The following is a 21977-nucleotide window of genomic DNA, read 5'->3' as shown; positions in this document are numbered from 1 at the left end:
CCTAACAACCAGCTATTCTGAATGAAACAAAATGAATGCTGAAGATACAAAACAAATCCCGAAAATGAACTGGTTCATTTAAAGAATGCATCCGAAACTTAATTGCTGAAGATGCAAAACAAATCCCGAAAAATAACTGGTTCATTTAAAGAATGCATCCGAAACTTAATTGCTGAAGATGCAAAACAAATCCCGAAAATTAACTGGTTCATTTAAAAACTAAATTCTTCAATTAGAGAATGCATCCGAGCTGAAATGAAACAAATCAAAAATTTGCGCCATGCAATAAAATCCATCCCTTTAACTGTACTTTCACAGCCTAGGGTAGGTCTAGACTGTGCTCTATTGTTCTACTACAGTACAGACTTCAGGGATGACACAGAGAGTGCAGACCCTGCTCGGCAGAGGTACCCAGAACACAAGACTGGTTCTTTTTGCTTATAATCATACACACTTGTAGCGGGTATATAATTGTGTATTAATGCAATTAATGTGAAGTACAATGTAAATCTATGGACAATGTTATGTACTAGTATTGGTTGCCATCTAGTGACCAAAACTGGAAATGGACTTTAGCTATTTTCCTTTTCTATGGTGTTGGAAAGATAACAGGAAGTGACTGTGTTTACTTTGGTCATTTGACCTCATCTACCTAGAAGTCTGTGTGACCTACCCATGGACACTTTGATATGCAGTGCATGCTGGGTAGGGTATAAAAGGGACTGAAGCGGCCATATTTGGTCTCTTGGAACCACGATGCCTGCCTGTGCGGAACTGAGTGTAAGGTTCTCGGACGCACCGGTAGATAGTCACCGCGGAGTGCAAACCGGACTGTTTGCTGGGTGACTTGATGGAGCCAAGAGCTGGTGATCAGACCGACAGAGATCAGAGACGTTTGTTGGAACAACGGAGAGCCAGATCCAGACGGTGGAGTGACACAGAGCATCTGGCCTAGTCAGCGGAAGCAAGCTGCAGTTGTAGGACTCAAGCCATCACTCAGAACTCTGATCTGATTGGTGAGTGGGTTGCGGCCCACTGTTTAATCTATTACACATACTTAGACTTTCTAATAGGCCTTGCTGGGACCTGTTGTTCCACAGAAGCGTAATTTAGCAACTGACACTTAATAGGCTCGAGGCCTAGGCTTAGTACCTAAGTGTGATAACAAGTTTCTGGAGTTATACCTGGAGTGTTCTAAGTTAACTTTCTCTACTTACCCCTTTGGATTACAATTATTTGAGGAACTATTTAAGCTAGCGAAGAATGAAGATAAAGGAAGAAATGCATTAAGTGAGGCCTCACGTAGACATCAAATAAGGGGAGCTCCCAGGTCTAGATAGTAACATACTTGCATGTTATTTATTGTATTTGCTTGTTGACTTATGTTGTGCTGACGTTCTACGTTGGAACGACAGTGCAAACTCTGTAACCACCTATTTGCTATATTTTCAGTAAAAGTATTCCTGTTTAAGGGTACAAGTGTGTGGTTTACTCTCTTTCCCCACCAGGTGGAGCCAGAGGACCCTGAGGGATAGACACAGGTACATTATACTGTTTGCACTGTACTGTATTATTATTGCACCACAGCTGTGCCAAGGGGACAGAGTCATTCAGAAGGATGGTTTCTCAGTAGAGTGCAGGCCCAATTCAAATCAGCAGCTCCTTCGGGGGTCATTTCTACACACTTATGGTATTTAATTCATTTACGGTAACAAATGTTCTGCTATTTAATGATTTTTATGCCTTTTGTTTCTAATGTATCTCTCTTTTTTTAAGGTTGTTTGGTCACAAACTTCGTTGATTGGATGTGGTTATCAACATTGTTCTAACCTGAAATATCACAACTTATATGTCTGCCATTACTGCCCAGCGTGAGTTCTAAATTAAAATGTCTGATGTTTTGATATTGTAGCAGATACAGTATGTGGACTCCACTCCCTCTGGATAACCTTTAAAGTATATTTTTACTTTTGCAGCTAAATTGGGATGACACCTACTTTATATTTCTTACATGTTCCCAATGTAACATAGCATTACAGCAAAAAAACTGCCCCCCTCGCCCCACCTCCCCCTGCAACTTACCCCCCCCCCATGGGAGATGAACAAAGGCATCTGGCTCCACTCACACTAGCACTCCATCCCCCCCCCCCCCGGAAAGTGGCCACCATCATTTTCCATACCTTAGGAGGTCATGCTGGATCCAGGTAGGGGCTCCTGGAAGCTGTCCCTCTGCCCCTCCACCAGCTGCAGCTTGCCAAGTGAAGATCTGAGCCATTGCTTCTCCTCCAGGCCAAACAGGTAGTGGGTCTTGAGAGCCGAGTGGCTTCAGAACCCACTTCCTGATTGGCTGGGAAGAGAAGTAGGAAGACATTAGCGAATATTAATTCACTAATGTCACACAGCTGGGTGGGCTCACAGCGCAGTCCACCATTTTTTTGAAGCCAATTAAAGCCTCTGGCTAAAATCACATGTTTCATGAAAGAAAAAAACCCATTGAAATTCATGCATCCGATACCCTGAATGTAGATTAGGGACCGGGCGCATGGATTAGGGGGGCAGCGCCCCTAATGGAGTGGCCGCCACTGCTAATAAAGGAATAAAAATGTATACAATAGTTATCAATTTGTTTTCCAATTTCCAAAGAGAATAAAATTGAATAGAAAATAAAGGAATAGAACAGAAAAAATAGAAAAGAATAGAAAAGACTATAACAGAAAATAAAATAATAGAATATAATAGAGTAAAACAGAACAAAATAGAATTGAATAGAATAGAATAAAATAGAAATAATATATTTATACAGATAGAATACATTTGAATTTGAGTGCATAACAATAGAATAGAAAATAATAGAATAGAAAAAAATAGACTAGACTATAATTGAATAGAAAAAATAGACTAGACTATAATTGAATAGAAAATAATATAATTCAAAAAAACAATAGCATAGAATTGAAAGAATATAACCATTTCCCAAAATTCAAATAGAATAAATTCAAATTTGAATAGAATTAAAAAGAAAAGAATAGATTTGTTTAGAATATAAAATAACAGATTAGTATAGAAAAAAAAAAAACAACAGCATGTGTAACTGTGGGTGGACATTAAAGTGCAAGCTCCTCTTGTGCAGAGACTGATTCGACTGGCTCTGTGACCTTTCTATTCTATTAGGGATCATCATCAGCATTCCAACTTTACAAAGAATGCAACAAGAAATGTAAGGGTGCAATCAGGGTGGCTAAGATAAAAAATTATTTAAGTACATAAATAGTAAGAAAGGTAGGTCAGATCATATTGGTCCCATAAAGAATGATGAAGAGAATTTTGTCACTAAGGATGGAGAGATGGTGAAGGTATTGAATTTATTCTTCTCCTCAGACTTCACAGGGGAATCGGGGGGCTTCAGTAACCAAAACTGCAATGTTTATCCTCATGACATGTCACAGGAAGCACCCTCATGGCTAACAGAGGAGAAAATTAGAATTATACTTGAAAAATGTAACATTAATAAGTCACCGGAACCAGATGGCTTGCACCCGAGGGTCCTTAAGGAACTCAGTCAAGTAAATGCCACACCATTGTTCCTAATTTTTATGAACAGTTTACTAACTGGAATGGTACCAGCTGATTGGAGAAAAGCCAATGTAGCACCAATATATAAAAAAGGACCAGGATACATCCCTGAGAATTACAGACCAGTTAGCCTAACATCAATTGCATGCGAGTTGTTGGAGGGGATGATAAGGGACTATATAAAAGATTTTAGTAATGGTGAGCAGTAATCAGCATGGATTCATGAACAATCGTTCTTGCCAAACCAATCTATTAACCTTCTATGAGGTGAGTTGCCATCTAGATAAAGGAAGGCCCGTAGATGTGGAGTATCTGAATTTTGCAAAAGCATTTGATACAGTTCTCCATTAACATTTTCTGTACAAAGTAAGGTCCGTTGGCATGGACCATAGGGTGTGTACATGGATTGAAAACTGGCTACAGGGGCAAGTTCAAAGGGTAGTGATAAAAGGGGAGTACTCGGAATGGTCCGGGGTGGAAAGTTGGGTCCCCCAGAGTTCTGTCCTGGGACCAATCCTATTTAAATTATTCATAAACAACCTGGAGAATGGGATAAACAGTTCAATCTCTGTATTGTGGACAATACTAAGCTAAGCAGGGCAATAACTTCTCCGCAGGATGTGGAAACCTTGCAAGAAGATCTGAACAAATTAATGGGGTGGGCAGCTACATGGAAAATTAGGTTTAATGTAGAAAAATGTAAAATGATGCATTTGGGTGGCAAAAATATGAATGCAATGTATACACCGAGGGGAGAACCTCTGGGAGAATCTAGGATGGAGAAGGACCTAGGGGGGTCCTAGTAGATGAAAGGCTCAGCAATGGCATGCAATGTCAAGCTACTGTCGGCAAAGCAAACTGAGTATTAGCATGCATTAAAAAGGGGATCAACTCCAGAGATAAAGCGATCATTATGCTGCTCTACAAGACTCTGGTCCGGCCGCACCTAGAGTATGCTGTCAAGTTCTGGGCACCAGTCCCCAGGAAGGATGTACTGGAAATGGAGCGAGTACAAAGAAGGGCAACAAAGCTAATAAAGGAACTTGAGGACATTAGTTATGAGGAAAGGTTATGAGCACTGAACTTATTCTTTCTGGAGAAGAGACGCTTGAGAGGGGATATGATTTAAATGTACAAATACTGTACTGGTGACCCCACAATAGGGATAAAACTTTTCCGCAGAAGGGAATTTAATAAGACACGTGGCCATTCACTAAAATTAGAAGAAAGAGGTTTAACCTTAAATTCTTAAACTGCGTAGAGGGTTCTTTACTGTAAGTGTGGATGTGGAATTCTCTTCCACAAGTGGTGGTTTCAGTGGGGAGTATTAATCATTTCAAAAAACTATTAGCACCTGAATGACCGCAACATAGGTTGGACAGGTTGGACTTGATGGACTTGATGTATCTTTTTTCAACCTCACCTACTATGTAACTATGTAACTATTATAGTCTATTCTAGTTTATTCTTTTTTTCTGTTCCATTTCTTTCTATTTTATTATTTTCAAATGTATTCCATTTAAAATTTGGATTTCAGAAGATGGTTATATTCCTTCTATTTTATTCTATTCTTTTTTTATTCTATTCTAATCTGTTCTTTTATTTCCTATTCTATTTTGTTGTGTTTTACTCTTATTACATTATTTATTTTCAGTTTTTTTTATTTTATTCAATTTTTTTCTATTTTATTCCTTTCTATTCTATTCTATTTGATTCTCTTTGGAAATTGGAAAACAAATCGAAAACTATTTGAATTGGAAAACTTTTTGAGTTTGAAAACTGTTCGATGTGAAATTCGAAAGCTATTCTAAATTCCTTCAAAAACGATTTGAATTTGGAAAATTTGAATCGATTTGAATACAAATAAACAAAACAAATTCTGAAAACTAATTAAAGTGGTTGTAAACCCTTACAACACACTTTAATCTACAGGTAAACCTAGATTAAGGCTTATCTGTAGATGCTGTAAATATGTCCTAAACCTACATGGTTTAGGAGCTATTTACAATTCCTTGTACAAGGATTCCTTCTGTACATGCGCACATGTATTTGGCGCATGCGCACTTTAGAAGGGTCATGGCGTACCGTTTTCATTAAAAGTCATGCCGTGACTGGCGACTCCCGCATGCGTGGGAGTGACGTCAATCAACTCCGGGCAGTCACAGAGCCAGAGTCTGTGACCCCAGAAGGAAGATGGACGCTTCCAGCCGGCAAGGAAATCGGGGACATCGCAGGCTCCTGTGTCAGGTAAGTGACACATAATGGGCTACTATGCGATGGGTTTACTTCCTCTTTAACCACTTGACCACTGGGCACTTAAACACCCTTAATAACCAGACCAATTTTCAGCTTTCGGTGCTCTCACATTTTGAATGACAATTACTCAGTCATGCAACACTGGACCTATATGAAATTTTTGTCCTTTTTTTCACACAAATGGAGCTTTCTTTTGGTGGTATTTAATCACCGCTGGGTTTTTTATTTTTTGTGCTATAAAAGAAAAAATACAGAAAATTCTGTAAAAAAATGAATTTTTCTTTGTTTCTGTTATAAAATTTAGCAGATTAGTAATTTTTTCTTCATAAATTTTGGCCAAAATTTATACTACTACATATCTTTGGTAAAAATAAGTACAAATTGGTGGATATTATTTGGTCTTTGTGAAAGTTATAGAGTCCACAAGCTATGGCGCCAATATCTGAAAATTGATCACACCTGAAGTACTGACGGCCTATTTGAATTCTTGAGACCCTAACATGCCAGAAAAGTACAAATACCCCCCAAATGACCCCTTTTTGGAAAGAAGACATTCCAAGGTATTTAGTAAGAGGCATGATGAGTTTTTTGAAGTTGTCATTTTTTCCCACAATTCTTTGCAAAATCAAGATTTTTTTTACTTTTTTTTTCACAAAATTGTCATATTATCAGTTTATTTCTCACACAGCATATGCATACCACAAATTACACCCCCAAACACATTCTGCTATTACTCCCGAGTACGGCGATACTACATGTGTGAGACTTTTACACAGTGTGGCCACATACAGAGGCCCAACATGCATGGAGCACCATCAGGCGTTCTGGAGCACCCAGGACAATTCTGACATTTCTCTCCTACATGTAAAAATCATCATTTATTTGCTAGAAAATTACATAGAATCCCAAAACATTATACACGTTTTTTTTAGCAAACACCCTGGAGAATACAATGGTGGTCGTTGCAACTTTTTATCTCGCACGGTATTTGCGCAGCAATTTTTCGAATGCTTTTTTTTGGAAAAAAAAACAGTTTTGTGCTTAAAAAAAAAAAAAAAAACACAGTAAAGTTAGCCCAATTTTTGCATAATGTGAAAGATGAAGTTACACTGAGTAAATCGATACCTAACATGTCACTCTTCAAAATTGCACAGGCTCGTGGAATGGCGCCAAACGTCGCTATTTAAAAATCCCCATAGGCGACGATTTTTTTTTTTTTTACTGGTTATATCTTTTGAGTTACAGAGGAGGTCTAGGGCTAGAATTATTGCTCTCGCTCTAACGTTCGCAGCGATACCTCACATGTGTGGTTTGAGCACCGTTTTCACTTCTGCATGCGAGCACATGGGGACAGGGGCGCTTAAAAAAAAAAAAAAAATGTTATTGTTCATTTTACTTTATTTATTTTAGTTTGACATTTTTTTCCCCAAAAATAAATTTATTGATCACTTTTATTCCTATTACAAGGAATGTAAACATCCCTTGTAATAGGAATATGGCATGACAGGTCCTCTTTACAGTGAGATATGGGGTCAATAAGACCCCACATCTCACCTCTAAGCTAGGAAGCCTGAAAAAAAAAAAAGATTCTGGATTTGATCGTATTGGCGAGTCGGTAGAAGCATCGGAGGGCAGCGGGAGGGGGGGGTGTCTATGGCTGGGTATTGCAGGGTATCACCGACTATGGCTGGGTATGGCTGGGTATCTCAGAGTATGGCGTTGCAGAGTATTGCGTTGCAGAGCATTGCAGGATATTGGAGGGTGTTGCAGAGCATTGCAGTGTTGCACGGTATTGGCGGGTGTTGCAGAGCATTGCAGAGTGTTGCAGGGTATTGGTGGGTGTTGCAGAGCATTGCAGAGTGTTGCAGGGTATTGGTGTGTGTTGCAGAGCATTGCAGAGTGTTTCACGGTATTGGTGGGTGTTGCAGAGCATTGCAGAGTGTTGCAGGGTATTGGCGGGTGTTGCAGAGCATTGCAGAGTGTTGGCGGGTGTTGCAGAGTGTTGCAGGGTATTGCAGAGTGTTGCAGGGTATTGCAGAGTGTTGCAGGGTATTGCAGTGTAATGCAGAGTAATGCAGTGTAATGCAGTGTAATGCAGAGTATTGCAGAGTATTGCAGAGTATTGCAGAGTATTGCAGAGTAATGCAGAGTATTGCAGAGTAATGCAGAGTATTGCAGAGTGTTGCATGGTATTGCAGAGTAATGCAGAGTAATGCAGAGTAATGGCAGGGTATTGCAGAGTATTGGCAGGGAATTGAGGGCTTAATTTTCGGTGAGCAGCGATGTGGGCACTGCAGATGCAGCCCACATCGCTGCGGACACCGATCTCTTCCCCCTCCGCTGTTCCGATCGGTACAGAGAGGGGGAGGGAGGAACCGGCCTCATAACATGATGCCGGTTTGTTTACAAGTGATCACTCCGTCATTTGACGGAGCGATCACGTGGTAAACGGCCGCTATGAGCGGTCCGCGGTCACGGATGCTCTCGAGTGCATGCCCCAGGGGGCGCGCGAGAGCGGAATTCTGGGAGGACGTCATATGACGGCCTCCCAGAGATAAGAAACCGCCCTGTAGCCGTCATTTGGCTATAGGGCGGTTGTTAAGTGGTTAAACAGATTAAACATATTTAACTAAACAAATTTATGTAAATAACAGATCGAAACAAAACAAAACAAATGGTTTCGTTCTGCAGATGTCTAGCGGAGGCCATGTTGGTACACCACTCACTGCTCAGCGCTAAACCTTTAGCCTTTCAAAATGTAACACCTAAACAGCATCAGATGTCAATATACTATATTTATTTATATACGCACACTTTATTGGTAAAATTACTCGCGTAGCTGGGTGTAGTAAGATGTCCGCCGCCTTCTTCTGACTGCAGGTGTTCTGTCAAATGAGCAAACATGGTAGCGGCAGAATACATGCGCCACTGACGGAACGCCATTTCCATTACATTATCTGACGGGTCGCTGATTCTGATGAAACATCGACACCCACTGATCGACATCTGCTGTGTATAATCACAGCACAGCCAAGTACCTAGTACAGTGTTTCTCAAACCCCGTCCTCAAGGCGCCCCAACAGGTCATGTTTTCAGGCTCCCCATTATTTTGCACAGGTGATTTGATCAGTTTCACTGCCTTAGTAATTACTACAGCCATTTCATCTGAGGGAAATCCTGAAAACATGACCTACTGGGGCGCCTTGAGGACTGCAGCTGAAAAACACTGACCTAGTACATGATCTGCCGAGGCAGGACCACCCTGCTGTTGTACAAGTAAGTGATATGGCTGGCAAGCAGTTAACTCTTTTTTTTTTACTTCTCCTATAAGTGGGTGTGGCAGGGTGGGTGTCCTATGCTTACATAGGTGTCCCACTTTCCCATCTCAAAAAGTGTAAATGGGAATACATTCCAAGCATACAGTGGAGTTTTCTCAAATTGTACTGCAAACTGGAAATATACTTTATGGGACAAGTCCACTTTTAGCAAACAAAATCTAGAAACTTGAGTGAGACTATTGAGGCACAGGCTGAAAAATGTAAAAATCCAAATGTGAAACCCAAAATAACCAAGAATGGATTGGTGGATTATGAGTTTTCCTATTTGGATTTTAACAGTTGTGAGTTGCTCTATCTGGCACATGTATAGCCGCTATTTATGTATTGAAATTGTATTTTAATTCATCTTTTATATCTATAAAGCTTTTTCATTGCTGTTATCCATGAAATAGTTTTTTTTCAGCCTGTGCCTCCATAGTCCCACTCCAAGAGGTTTCCTAGATTTTCTTTACATTGGAATGATGCCATTTTCTAACACCACACCATGTTGTATTATATACTTTCAGAAAACTTGTCCTTTAATAAATTCCCCACCAACCCAAGTGCAGCCTGCCTTATTAAATACTTATTCCTTGCCATTCCATTGATCTTCACAATTTGGTCCTGCTTGACCCCACACAGTCATTCTTCTAAAAACGTCCACACTGACCTCCTTACTAAGTGTGAACATGTCTTTTAATTAGACCTAACTTGGCACGAACACTTTAAGTGACTTCTGTAAATGGCACTTTAGTGTAAATAATAAATCTAGTTGTGCTGGATGGTAACTAGCCTGGCTCATCGGTAGGTTGATCCACTGATTCCTGTCCTAAGTCTGAGTTTGGTGTAGTCTCTCTCTTTTGTCAATAGGTGGCACTGTTGCTTTTGGCACTAGAATGATGGATTACCATAAATTCGGGTAATGGGTAACTAGGTTGTCTCAGCCAATCAGCAGGAGTTTCTTTAACTGCTGTGTATGCTGGGATAGGCTGTTTATTTGAGAGGAGTCAGGTTATCAGGGTTCTTCCCGCCCGAGGCTGTGGCCTGGGTGGGTGTGTGCTAAGAAGCTCCTGGTTGCTAGGCCTGAAGCCTGGGGCCTATCCAGAAGGCATGCTGGCTGCTAGGTCCACTTGAGGCCTATACAGCAGTTCAGGGTTGCTCAAAGGAGGAGCAGCCAAGGTCAAGCCTGAAGCCTGGGGTGGAACCGCATGTGTTAGAGGCTCGGCCTGAGGGGAGCCTGATCATTGTCAGAGGTAAAGGAGAAGCAGATGCCACAAAGGGATGACCACTCCTGTTACCGGAGGCAAGTTTGGAAGGGAGGAAGTTCTGAAGGTGTGTCCAGAAAGGCAGCGGGTAGCTGTGAGTAAAGCTTGAAGGAGTACGGCAGGTAGCTGTAAGTAGAGCTTGAAGATAAGTACAGCGGTTAGCTGTGGGTGAAGCTCGGGAATCCAGCAGGTGACTGAGAGTCCAAGAAGTCTAGTGAAAGATGGTGAGCTAACTTTAAGGATCTACAGTGGAATACTGTAAGTTAAGCTGGAAGATCTAAAGTGGGCTAATGTGAGTTAAACTGAAAGATCTACAGTAGGATACTGTGATAGAATTTGTTGCCATAGGAGACAGCGGTTGCTACAAGATACAGATTGCTGCATTCAGCCTAAAGGTCCTCTTTCTTTATTGTTGTCTGCCTAGTTCTATTTTTGTCTGCAGAGTATGCCTTAATTGCTATTGCATTTGCCTAAGGCTGTCCTGTGCCCTAAACCCTCCTCTCCCATGTTCCTGTTAAGAGAAATAAAACTCTCTTTGTTAGTTTTTTACAAAAAGTGACTGGCGCCCAATCTTTTCACCTTGCACCACACCCACTATGCCTAGTAACCTGCACCCTGAGGAGAAATGTCAGTTCCCCCTGCCTCTGGGGGTCACCATCAGGCCCTTGGAAGTAGGGTAGACTGCTACATTAGCATAAGTACATTTTAGTGTTGTCCAGATACCACTTTTTAAAGGCCGAGTACACGTACCGATACTTTTTTCACGTACTCACCGGTCCCATTTACCAATACTTTTTTTAAATGTCATGTGATAGCTTTTTACAATTTTATTTTTTACAATTTATTTTTTTATTATTTTTTACAAGTTGCATATATATATATCCTTCCTTCATTCTCCATCCTGAAAGATCTAGGACGGGGAGCAGAGGAGGACGGGGGGCTGGTGGAGCACACGGAGGGGGAGTGGAGCAGGAGTGGGGGGCCGGAGGAGCACACAGAAGGGGACCAGAGGAGGATGGGGGCAGACCGGAGGAGCCCACGGAGAACAGAGAGAGGAGCCGGAGGAGGATACAGAGGAAACTCAGGGATGATTGGTGCGGAGGAGGGGAAGTTACAATCACCAATCTCCCTGTGTGGCTTTCTGAAAGCCGCAGAGGGGAGAGGAGAAGTAGTTGTCATGATTATAATTTCCCCTGCCGCCACACCGATTGTTCATTAGTGTCCAAGTACTAGACAAGGCATTGGGAGAATTTGTAGGAGTACAAGTACTCCTGCGTATACTCAGTATAGGGGCCTGCACCAATACTAGTATCGGTATTGGGACCCCTAGTAAATTCCCAAAACATCACAATATCTGTTAACAACACATCATACAAAGCTGTACATTATAAGAAGCAGGTATTGAGCTATAGGCAGTCAACTTTGCAATGACCCCCCCCCCCCCCCCCCTGAATGTGCAGCTGGAAATATACAGCGTCCCCCCCATTAGCTGTTTAGAAGCTGCCTGTCCTTTTTCCAGTCCCAAAAGCAAAGCTTTCTCTGAATGGTATTTGGGCCATAAGGATGACTTCCTATGTTTATAACACAGCAGCGGCTGTGCGGGAACTAGAAGCTAGTGGAGATGACTGGAGTAGCAGTGTCTACTACTGTAATTTCCAGCTTCCAGAGGCATTGACCAGGTATGGTATTTACATAGCTACACTGGTCCAAGTTAGAATAACGTAACTATAATGGGGGATTTGCTCATATGTAGTGGCTGGATCAACTCCAGTCCAGCCAGGGAATCATATTTTAGGGACTTTGGTCCACTTTTATTTAAAAACATAGTTTAAAAAAATATACTCATAGGGTAATCCTTGTAGGGGTTCTCATCATTGACATGACAGAACATAAATTATTTGGCCTTCTGGCTGTTGCAACTCTGTCCACCATGGATTGCACAGGCTCCTCCCCAGTAACACACACAGTCTCTTAGTATTAGCCCACAGCCTTGTCAGATCAGGTCACCTCTACTTAGGGCCAGGGTAGATACTCTCTTAATGTAATATACAAAGAGCCCCTTGACCATAAAGCCTGTACACACCTGCACTATCAAGTTGATGGTCTCCAGTAATGCATGGACACAGGGTTAGAAGGTTCATCCCTCCTACGACTCTTGGAAGTTTCTGGACTCTGGAACCCAATCCAAGAGTTACAAATCCTGGAGAATATTGTAAAATCAGGTTTCTCCGCTCAGAATAGCCATGCAGTTACTAAAAGGTTCACTTTAACTTTTTAGTATATCAATATTCATAGATACCAAAATTAACAATTTTGATTTGTAATTCATGTTACTCTCTTTAGGGGAAATATGGAGAATGAAGTCAAAACACCCTACCAAAAAGGAAATCCATGTTCCAAATGCAAAGGGAAATGTGAAAACAAATTATGTGGTAAGAATTGTGTGTGTGTGTGTCATTTTTATGGGGCTTTTAAATAAAAGGGCTCCTTCAGACATGTGTCCAGGGGGTGGTTGAGCCTCAGTTATACTGACTTCCAGCTTCCCACCTAAACAAGGGAATGCAGCCGCTCAGGGCTGTACACAGGCCAACAACTAAATAGTACAATGCCTTGAATAAGTATTAATACCCCTTGGAATTTTCCATATTTTTTTATGTTACAGCCAAATATGTAAATGTATTTTGTTGGAATTTTATATGATAGACCAACACAAAGTGGCACATAATTGTGAAGTGGAAAGAAAATGATAAATGGTTTTATTTTTTTTTACAAATGAATATCTGAAAAGTGTGGCATGCATTTGTATTCAGCCCCCTTTACTCTGATACCACTAACTAAAATCTAGTGGAACCAATTGCCTTCAGAAGTCATCTAATTAGTGAATAGAGTCCACCTGTATGTATTTTACTCTCAGTATAAATACAGCTGTTCTGTGAAACCCTCAGAGTTTTGTTAGAGAACCTCAGTGAACAAACAACATCATAAAGGACAAGGAACACACCAGACAGGTCAGGGATAAAGTTGTGAAGAAGTTTAAAGAAGGGTTAGGTTATAAAAAAAATCCCAAGCTTTGAAAATCTCACAGAGCACTGATCAATCCATCATCCGAAAATGGAAGGAGTATGGCACAACTGCAAACCTACCAAGACATGGCCGTATACCTAAACTGACAGGCGAGACAAGGAGCTCTTTAATCAGAAAAGCAGCCAAGAGACCAATGGTAACTCTGCAGAGGTCCACAGCTCAGGTGGGAGAATCTGTCCACAGGACAACTATTAGTCGTGCACTTTACAGATCTAGTCTTTATGGAAGAGTGGCAAGAAGAAAGCTATTGTTGAAAGAAAGCCATAAGAAGTTCCATTTGCAGTTTGCAATAAGCCACGTTGTGGACATAGCAAACATGTAGAAGAAGGTGCTCTGGTCAGATGAGACCAATATTGCACTTTTTTGCCTAAAAGCAAAATGCTGCATGTGGCAGAAAACTAACACTGTACATCACCCTCAACACACCATCCACACCGTGAAACATGGTGGTGGCAGCATCAAGTTGCGGGGATGCTTTTCTTCAGCAGGGACAGGGAAGGTGATCAGAGTTTATGGGAATTATGGAAAGAGCCAAATGTAGGGCAATCTTAGAAGAAAACCTGATAGAGTCTGCAAAATACTTGAAACCAGGGCAGAGGTTCACCTTCCAGCAGGGCAACAACCCTAAGCATACAGCCAGAGCTACAATGGTATGGTTTAGATCAAAACATATCCATGTGTTAGAATGGCCCAGACAAAGTCTAGACCTAAATCCAAATGAGAATCTGTGGCAAGACTTGAACATTGCTGTTTACAGATGCTCTTCATCCAATCTCACAGAGCTATTTTGCAAAGAATAATGGCCAAAAAATGCATTCTCTAGATGTGAAAAGCTGGTAGAGACATAGCCAAAAAGAATTGCAGCCAGTAGTGGCTGGTGCGCAATTTTTTTTTTGCAGGGAGCGCAAACAAACTGAAAAAAAAAAAAACAGTGTGCCCATCAAACGCAGCCACTGGGCCATCAAACGCAGCCACTGGGCCATCAAACGCAGCCACTGGGCCATCAAACGCAGCCACTGTGCCATTAAACACAGCCACTGTGCCATCAAATGCTCCCACTGTGCCTATCAAATGGCGCAACTGTGCCCACCTCACGCCTGCCATCTACCCGACACTTACCCTATCTTGGTGGGGCAGTGGGTGACATCAGCGGTTTCCTCAAGGTCCTCGATGTCTTCTCCTGTCCTCTCCTAGGATTGGATGTCGTTTCAGCCAATCAGGTGACAGGTAACAGACCTGAGCACCTGATTGGCGGAGAGGCGGTTCAGTGTTAGGAAAGTGAATATGCATTTGCTTTCCTAATACAGCTGAGGGAACTGCGAGCGCCAAGCATGGCTCTTGCTGTTTACCTTTTTTAACGCATATTAGAGCCTATGGCTCCAATTAGGTGCTTCAAAAAAAATACTCTGCTGCTGTAATTCAGGCGCCCGGCACCTCAATAGGGGTGGTGGCCATGGATAGATTCATGCAATGAATTATTATTATTATTATTATACAGGATTTATATACTGCCAACAGTTTATGCAGCGCTTTACAATATAAAAGGAGAACATACAGTTACAATACAATAAAATACAAGAGGATTAAGAGGGCGCTGCTCAGAAGAGCTTACAATCTAGTAGGATGGGGCAGATGGGGTACAAAAAAGTTGTAACTGTGGGCCAATGCATGAATCTATCTGTTGGTGGTAAAGAGGATGTCTGGAGAGAGGGGGCAGCGCCTGTGCGCCCTTATGGAAGCACCACCACTGCTTGCAGCTGTAATTGCAGCCAAATGTGGTTCTACAAGGGGGGCTGAATACAAATGTATGCCACACTTTTCAGATGTTTATTCTTTAAAAAAATGTGAAAACCATTTCCTTGCACTTCACAATTATGTGACACTTTGTGTTGGTCTGTCACATAAAATCCCAATAAAATGGATATACGTTTATGGTTGTAACATGACAAAATGTGGAAAATTTCAAGGGTTATGAATAATTTTTCAAGGCAGTGTATGTCACATTTGGTGGGTGGTGCTGCAACAATGGTGGGTTGGAGTTCTCATGATTAAAACATAACCCCTCCTTCCTCACTAGCTGTTGAACACCTCTTAAAAGAAATAAACCACAGATTGATTTTTAGAGGGGTGGCAAGGGCTGCCACGTGTATAAATGAACCCCTTTTAGGGACGTCTAGCATTTTTTATTTTCTTTGATGCTTCTAAATGCCCCTCCATGTTAGCCTATGTGTCCATGCCCACATAGGCGTTAAGAGGCCAGGTCATTTTGAAGCAGAAAATAAAAAACACTGCAGCGTTTTGGCAGAAAAAATGCTTGGCACATGAAAATGCATCTAAACAAGCGTTAATTCACTTTAATAGCCAAAATAAATGATCATTCTGACAACTGAAATTAATTAATAACAAACCACTTGATGTGCCCAAATGTGCCTAAAAATGTTGCATTCTGATAGCTGCATATAATTGATATATTTAATAATAGTATTTAGTATATTCTGTAACATAACTGGCTTCTGTTAAAAATTTGCCCTTGTATGTTATTCTACTGAGTGCGCCTTAGATGACTGCCTCCCCATCTTCCCCAGGAGCAGATAAAGCATTTTGAGTCCCCAGGGAGAAACGCGCTATAAGAATATTATTTAAATGAATTAAAATTAAATTATTGTTTCTTTATATGTTATAAAAATAAATAAATACATAAAATAAAAATACACTTAATATTATTAACAAATGCAGTAACTGCATATATATTGGCACATAGAATACACATTTTGAATTAAATTACATTTTATTTTTCCTATATATGCAATATAAATACATACAGTAGATACATAAATAAAAAAAAAACAAAAAAACATAGTATTATCAGCACGTGTAGTAACTGCATATAGGATAGACACTTTGGAGTTGATTTACTAAAACTGGACAGTATAAATCTGATGCATCTGTGCATGGTAGCCAATCAGCTTCTAACTTCAGCTTGTTCAACTGAAAGCCGATTGTTTTTTATGCAGATCTGCACCAGATTTTGCACTCTCCAGTTTTAGTAAATGAAGCCCTTTGACATTTATTGATAACCACCAGACCTTATGCACAACAGCTAATTTATCACATGTGAGTGTGACCAGTAGATGGCAATAATAGACCCTTCCATTCAATTTTTTTTTTTTTTTTAAACGCTAAAATTCGTGTATAGAGTGAAGGAAACATTAAAAAACAAAAGTAAATAAATGCATTCCTATAAGGCAATAAGCAAAAGGACTTAACAGATTATACAATCAATGTATATAATAAAATATGCCCTACTATAATATCAAAGTCCCTTTTTTTTCGACTATAATATGCCAATGCTCAAAAGAGAAAAACATTGTAATGCCGCTTACACGCGATCGGATTTCCGGCCTGAAAAAGACAGATGAGAGCTTTTCATTGGAAAATGCGACCGTGTGTATGCTCCATCGGAATTTAGCTGTCCGAATTTCCACCAGCCAAAAATTGATAGCATGTTCTCAATTTTCCAGACGGAAAAACTTTCTGTCGGAAATTCCAATCGTGTGTATGCAATTTCCGATACGCCAAAAATCATGCATGCTCAGATTCAACTACGAGACAGAAGCTATTGGCTACTGGCTATTGAACTTCCTTTTTCTAGTCCCGTCCTACGTGTTGTACATCACCGCGTTATAAACGATCGGAATTTGATGTGACCGTGTGTAGACAAGACAGCTTGAGCTAAATTCCGTCTGAATTATTTCGGGAAAACCATCAGAGCTTTTTCCGACGAGAATTTACGATCGTGTGTACGCGGCATTAGGCGTTCTCTAGCTGTGGATTTTTTTCCTAATCCTCCTGAAAATCATATTAATGATATGATAAATAGTACTTGTTTGATAAGATATCACATCTATAGACCAAATTTACCAGGTCATTATGTAACATATAACATATTAACTAATGTGCCTAACTAAAAAATATTATTTTTTTATTATTTAGACACAACTAAATAATTTTTTTTTAAATAAATTATTTAAAAAATAAATAGATACATTTTATGTATATAATTTGTTATCTATTTGTTTTGTTTTTTAAGTTGACACATGGACAAAAATGTACAAAAATACTCATATGTAAAAATACACGTAACAGTTTACATTGGACTTTTAAAACATTATTCATTCATGCATTTTTTTTTTTTATGCACTGTAATGATGTTTACCGTTGTGTGTCTTTAGAGAGAGAAGTACAGTACTATCTGCAGGTTGAAGAAGTTTGCATTTAGACTAACCTCCAGCCTGCATGTGATCACCATGGTTAGCTGCTATAGTGATCCTATGATTCAGAACCATGCTGAATGGTTCCTAGTTGTTCATCTAGGACCCACCACTGTCAGTGACAGAGTGATCTAAGAACTATAAGAGTGCACATTTGCACACTTATAGTTCTTTCTGATACATAGACTAACATTCTCATGACACAGGTAATCAACGGCCAAATGGATGAAATTCAGTGGACAGTAGAGGCTCTGGCATCGAAGTTGATCAAAGTGCCAACAGGGATAGGCTCCATGCAGAGCCTGGTACCAACCAGAAATGAATATGGCTTTGTAGAGACACAGAGATAAGTCTGAAGGTTAAACAGCTCCTATATATGTAAAAACAAAGAAGAGAAGGTGCACTAGCCTAGTGCATTACCCAAGTGGTATCTTTAATAATATTATGTCAAAATAATAAAATCTAAAATAATGTAACAATGCCAATCAATTGGCGCTGAGGAAGAAGAGATCTTTCTTTGAAATGCATCAACCATCTGGAAGGCCCTCCGGCTTGCTGGGACTAGCCTTGATGACCATATTGCCTTGTGCATGCTTTGGACTTTGATATGCTTTACCTTTGTGTTGTTTGTGAGTTTATTTATTACATTAGTAAAGCTATCACTTGGGTAATGCACAAGGCTGGTGCACCCTCTCTTCTTTTTTCTGCAGTGTCTACTGGGTCGCTCCCCCTCCAACCTTCAGGGGGCAATCAAAGCCTGTGCATGTATTGAAATTGTCACTGACTTGTAATCCATCTTCCATCATTACATCCCTCTGTGTGCTGGAGATTGCTGTTGCTCTTTCAGCTCCTATATATGAACTGTGTATTTAGCAGGTTGACTGAAGTTTAATTTTATACCTGTTCATATTGGCAATTACTTATATAATTGAGAACTGCAGAGTATTCATGTACTGCTACTGCTACTGCTAACTGCTAACTTTTTACCCCTTTAGTTGAATAATCAGCATCAGAATTGGCAAAAATGGGCCTAACATTGAGAAGAGGAATCAGATAAGATGTATACAATCAAAAGTATTCTAAAAAAACTGTGATTTTATTGCAATAGCTTGTTTTAACTCTAGAAATCTTATATTTAACATTTCTCCAAATTTCAAATACAATGCAAAATCCTTATTTGAATCACTTTCAGGTCCTAGGACTAACAAATTGAATAGATAAAATCTACTATGATCTTTTATACCCTTACTATCCCATGTGTACAGGGACCCAGACACTGTTCTTTATATAAATTTATAAGGTTAAATGGTAGCCAACCATTTTCCTTCTGTATCATCCTAAACCAAATTTTCCCAGCGTTTTAAACTTATAAAAGTACTGTCTAGGAGTTAGCACCACAAGTTTACTGCTGTTAGAAGCATTAGTGAAACAAAACTATTCTTTGAACACCCCTCTGAAACCATTTCCTGCAGGTTAATTAATGGTGACTTCTCTAACTTACTACAGTTCTAGGCCCTTTCCGTTCATTATTCCTTGCCCACCAACAGCACTCCTATTGGCAAATGAGTCACCTTCATTGGACAGGGATGGCAGACTGGTTGCCTGGGATTTTAAGAAAAGAAGTCAAGCTCGTAGCAGCAGGATTGCCAAATGTCAGTAAATTTATGAACAATTTGTAAAATATGCAATTTCTGCACCTACCAATGAATGTTCTTACAGACTTGAAGTCAAAAGAACTGAGTTTCAGAAGAGAGCACAGAAGCAGGCTTTTGGCTAAAAAAGGTGACAGACAAAGATATTTCATGCTTCCTGCTCTCGAACAGGACTTTGAAGGTCCAGCCCCGGAGCTAAGCTCCATTTGCTCATCACACCTTTGGATTAGAGTTTCACTGTTGGCCGTATAAATGAAGGCAAAGGCAGGTAGACAGGCCTTGGAACCAAACTGGAATGTAAAACTTGGATCAGAGGTAACTAGAGAAGAGGCTTTTTGGCTAAAAAAGGTAATAGTGACACCATGTGGTAGCAGCTGTCAAAAATACTTCTAACGTTTGAAATGGCTGACAGGTTCATAAAGCTGAATGGTAGCATCAAAACACCATAGGTATGCACAGCCTATTGCATTAGGGTATACACCCCAAAGTTCAAATACACACGTGTGTGTGTGCCTACATATATATTACCCTGGCATATTGATCTCCCCCCGCCACACAGAGCAATAATGCAAATGTGCACTAGGGGGTTATGGTGTGCCCAGGCACAGTCGGCACACTCTGTGTGCACGCGTATGCAAACTGTTGAACCAGGTTACTGAAAAACTACAGTTCCTGCTTGTGAGAGTAGTTTGGCAATGCCAACACTATGCAAACTCCCTCCTAGAGCTGGGAGATAGTGAGTTGCAATTACTGACATCGGTGTGGTATTGGGATTGATTTACTAAAGGCAAAGAGACTGTTCACAGGAATCATCTCCAGACCCCAGTGAAGGAGGTGAAGCTCTATTGACCTCCATTATCCAATCATGTGCAAGCAAACATGCTGATTCTTTTTTTTTTTTTTTTTTTTTTTAACTGATTGGGTATTCTTTGCAAATTGAAATGTAACCTCATTTACTAAGCTCTGGGGAAACTCCCTCCAAAAGTTAACATCCTATTTTTTATTAGTAAATCAACCCCATTGCCTCCATTAGACCTGTGAGCAACCAGCTACTAGAACACACAGCATAATTATTTCCTGATGACTGAAAAACATTATTTTACTGATTCGTGACTGCATTTCAAATACAGGCATATCCCACTTTTAAGTACACAATGGGGTTTATTTACTAAAGCTGGAAAGTGCAAAATCGGGCTCAATTCTGCATAGAAACCAATGAGCTTCTATCCCCAGCTTGTTCAATTCATCTTTGTTAATAAATCCTAGAAGCTCATTGGTTTCTATGCAGAAGGGAGCCTAATTTTACACTTTCCAGCTTTAGTAAATAAGCCCCATTGTGTACTTAAAAGTGGGGTATGCCTATACTTACTGTTTATATAGTGTCTATAAAACCTTCTGTAAATTATGGATCCAATTTAGAAGGATGCTTTAAAGTGATTCAGCTTTGCCAGTTTGGTGACAGATTATGATAACGATTTTGCAATGTATCCATACAAGCCAGAAAAGAAAAAAAAAATGTCTTGTAAAACTTTCAAACAGATTTAATGATTTATTTATTTTTTTTGCAAAAGCTGTGCAAATAAAAAAAAAAAAAAAAAAGAAAGTCCTAACAAAATGAATAAACTAAAAAAAAAAAAAACCAATATAACATATACTTATAAATATAATGTACTTATGGAGGAAACTTTTATAGTGACGTATTCATCTAGAATATTTTTGGTTCTTTTTTGTGAAATTCTAAATTCTCTACTTTCTAAATTGAAATATCATATAGAACACCACCACCACTGTACTACATCCGATCATCAATCATAATAAATAAAAAAACACGGACTTTACTGGTACACGTGAGATGATACTTTCAAGTCATATAAAAAGAATAGCAACCAGAAAAAATAATGCACTTATGTATCCCTACATATCCTACATCTCTATCAAAAGATCATACACCGGATTTGTATTGAGAAATATTTACTCCCATCATCTGCATTGAATTCTGAGTTCTGTAGCTGGAATATGAATAACAGGTTAAATATTGACACCTGTAGAGCAGACTGTAAATTTAGAGTTAAAGAGGCAAGCGTTATGTGTAGAATAAAAATAATATAACTTTAGCCTTTATAAGAACTGCTGTTTGCTTCTTTATTACTTTGCATATATATGCTTTATTACTAGAATGAATGCCTGTGATCATTCCAAAATCAATAAAAATAAAAAAAATAAAATGGAAATATTTACTTGCATGCTGTTGTGGAATTACTATTTCATAAAAAGTATTCATGAATATTCAAAAAAACTAATATATATATAAATTATAATATATATATTATATATATATATATATATATATATATATATATATATATATATATATATATATATATATATATATATATATATATATATATAAATTATATAAAATATTAACCACTAATCATATATCAGTTCTTAATGTGATTTCAAAGATTGTTTTCATTTTTTTTTTAAATAACCAGCTTTTATTAAATAATAACCGGTGATCCTGCCATGAATGGGTGGAATGACAACTGTCCACCAATT

The 21977-nt window shown here is 39.4% G+C and overlaps 1 protein-coding gene across 1 annotated transcript in view; it reads left to right on the top strand.

Moving 5' to 3' along the window:
- LOC143989013 (allurin-like) overlaps nucleotides 1-20582 on the top strand; it is an 80190-nt gene extending 59608 nt beyond the window's left edge. Inside the window, exons 7-9 of the mRNA XM_077489009.1 lie at nucleotides 1777-1871; nucleotides 12755-12843; nucleotides 18762-20582. Of these exons, the coding sequence (XP_077345135.1) occupies nucleotides 1777-1871; nucleotides 12755-12843; nucleotides 18762-18769 (192 nt within the window). The 3' untranslated portion in view covers nucleotides 18770-20582. The remainder of the gene's footprint in view (nucleotides 1-1776; nucleotides 1872-12754; nucleotides 12844-18761) is intronic.
- Nucleotides 20583-21977: the final 1395 nt, after the last annotated feature.

This window comes from Lithobates pipiens, unplaced genomic scaffold (assembly GCF_037356315.1).
Source record: "Lithobates pipiens isolate NorthernLeopardFrog02 unplaced genomic scaffold, aLitPip1_a1.2 Scaffold_18, whole genome shotgun sequence".
NCBI lineage: Eukaryota > Metazoa > Chordata > Amphibia > Anura > Ranidae > Lithobates > Lithobates pipiens.
The sequence above is the reverse complement of the archived record's forward strand: the minus strand, read 5'-3'. Positions and strand labels throughout refer to the sequence as shown.